Source organism: Carlito syrichta, unplaced genomic scaffold (assembly GCF_000164805.1).
Source record: "Carlito syrichta isolate Samal-C Ts95f unplaced genomic scaffold, Tarsius_syrichta-2.0.1 Scaffold120563, whole genome shotgun sequence".
In the NCBI taxonomy this organism is placed as follows: domain Eukaryota; kingdom Metazoa; phylum Chordata; class Mammalia; order Primates; family Tarsiidae; genus Carlito; species Carlito syrichta.
The window spans coordinates 1-2,606 of NW_007064659.1; the positions used below are offsets into that span (position 1 = coordinate 1).

Below are 2,606 nucleotides of genomic sequence, written 5' to 3' on the forward strand. Positions count from 1 at the left end.
GTCTCGAACCCACGGGCTCAGGCAATCCACTCACCTCAACCTCCCAAAGTGCTGGGATTACAGGCTGAGCCACCGAGCCCGGCTAAAAAAATTTTTTTTGAGTCAGAGTCTCATTCTGTCACCCAGGCTAGAGTGCAGTGGCATGCTCATGGCCACCGCAGCCTTGACCTGCTGGGTTCAGATGATCCTTCTGCCTCAGCCTTCAAGTGTCACCGCGCCCAGCTGATTTTTTGATTTATTGTAGAGACAAGGGCACACCAAGTTGCCCAGGCTGGTCTCAAACCCCTAGGCTCAGGCAATCCTCTCACCTCGCTCTCCCAAAGTGCAGGAATTATAGGCATGAGCCATAGCACCTGGCTGACAAAGGTTTTTGAAGGAAAAAAATTAGGAGGATCACGTAATTGTTTTGCAATAATTATCCTTGGCTACCAAAATCACTAACAAGGGTGACTCGGCAGAGTGCAGTGGCTCTCGCCTGAAATCTCAGCACTTTGGGAGGCAGAGACGGGAGGACCGCCTAAGCCCAAGAGTTGGAGGCTGCACATCTTTGCTGACGTGTCTTCTATGTAAGGCTGTGACAGCCTTTGTGCACAGTTGTAGGGCTTCCAGAGTCTTCTTTGTTATCAGGCATGCAAGTGTAAGCACCCTCTCCTCACGGCATCCCCCGGCCCTGCCTGTCGGTTTTTTTCTTTTTTTTTTTTAACATTGGTGACCCCATTTTGATTGGGACAACATTCACAGCTAATACACACAGAGCGCTAGAGACACGCCTGGCACATAGCAGGCGGTCAAGCGCCGCTGCTGCTGACTCGCTAGTTTATTCTAGATCCACTCCCCACCCCCACCACCAACTAGACTGTCAGCCCCAAGAGAGCGAGGCCCTGTGTGACCTGCCTGCTGTCACACCCCCTGGGCATCGCACAGTGCCCGGACACAGCATGTGCCCATTAAGTTATTTAGTGAGGCCGGGCACAGTGGTTCATGCCTATAATCCCAGCACTTTGGGAGGCCGAGGTGGGAGGATTGCTGGAGTCCGGGGAGTTGAGACCAGTCTGGGCAGCATAGTGACATAGCGAGACCCTGTCTCTCTAAAAAAAAAAAAAGAAAAAGAAAAAGAAAAGGAATGCAAAATACCCCATTGATAATTTCTGCATCGATTCTATGTTGCAAGGATACTTACTCTTCAGAATCAACGGGGTTAAATAAAGCATACAATGGAAATGACTTCCATCTGCTCCTCGCTACTTTTCCTAATATACCAACTCCTCCCCGTGCTGTTGCACAGTGCTGCTCTGTGCTGCCCGTCAGAAGATGACAGTGTGGACAGGCTGCCTCCTCCCTGGTGACTGAGCAGTTTCTCCAGACCCGAGCACACCATCCCACCCAGCTCCCGGCATGGTGGCTTGGACACCTGTAATTCACTCCCGCATGTGCTAACAAGTTTCTATCCGTGGCCTGCTAGCCAACAACAAGATGAATTTCCACCCACAAAGGCAGGGAAGTGCTTCTGAATCTAGAGATTTCCAGGGGGTGGACCAGAGGAGCCTGCCAGGGTGACTCTGAGCACAGTGTCCAGAATGAACTGCTGAGAAAACCACACGGTTCCACGCATGGCCAGTGCCTCTGAGCACCCATCCCCCACCCCCACACAGGACTGCACCCCTAACCACTCAGCCTGCCCCTAGGCCTCTGCTCAGCCTGTTCTCCTGTGACACCCGCCACGTGGTCCCAACTTCACGGGCTCCGCCTCCTCCCAGGCACCCAATCCATGTCTGTTCCTCCAGCAGGTGGAAGACTTGCTTTTGCCTGTTGTGTTCCCATGGTTTCCCAGGCAAAATAAAAATAACTGCGGAAGGCACGCCTGGCATCTGCCCCATCTCTCCGCTTGGGCGTGGTAGGGGGATGGCGGGGGATGCTGCCGATCAAGCCTCCCAGCTCACCCATTCAGGAGCTGGACCCACGCTGAATGCCATTTAAGTGCATCTCAAATTGCACCCGTGTGGGCCGTTTCATGTGAGCCCAGCAGGGATCTGGAAAGCCGTGGAAGCAACACTCCCCCACACAGAGGCCCCGCGGGCCCTCAGATGCCACCAGATGCCACCACGTGCAGAGGAAGCAGCTCAGGGCTGTCGGGTCCACAGCCTAGGACTCCCTGAGGCCTCTGGGGCTTCACCGGGGCAAGCAGGGGAATCTCCAGCTCGACCCCAGAAGCCTCTGGGTGCCCTGCAGAAGTGTCAGAAGTTCAACAGTCCCCATATGACTCAGCAATCCCCTCCTAGGCATACACCCCATGGAACCAAAAGCATGTCCACACAAAAGCCTTGGCACAAGTGTCCCCACAGCACTATTCACAACAGCCACAGGGTGGAAACAGCTCACAAGTCCCTCGACAGATGAATGGATCAACAAAATAAGGCTATCCAGATGACGGAAGATGATTCCGGCATCAAAAGGAATGAAGGCCTGACACAGAGTACACAGTCTGAACTTTTATTTTTTTGAGTTGGAGTCTCCCTCTGTCACCCAGACTGGAGTGAAGTGGCACACTCAGGGCCACCGCAGCCTCGACCTGCTGGGCTCTGGCGATCCTTCCGCCTCAGCCTTCC

The 2,606-nt window shown here is 53.9% G+C and overlaps 1 protein-coding gene across 1 annotated transcript in view; it reads right to left on the reverse strand.

Annotated features, from left to right (window-relative positions):
• Window positions 1-2,080: 2,080 nt before the first annotated feature.
• LOC103249502 (RILP-like protein 1) overlaps window positions 2,081-2,606 on the reverse strand; it is a 15,945-nt gene continuing 15,419 nt past the window's right edge. The window contains exon 3 of the mRNA XM_008048134.2: window positions 2,081-2,223. Within this exon, the coding sequence (XP_008046325.1) occupies window positions 2,081-2,223 (143 nt within the window). The remainder of the gene's footprint in view (window positions 2,224-2,606) is intronic.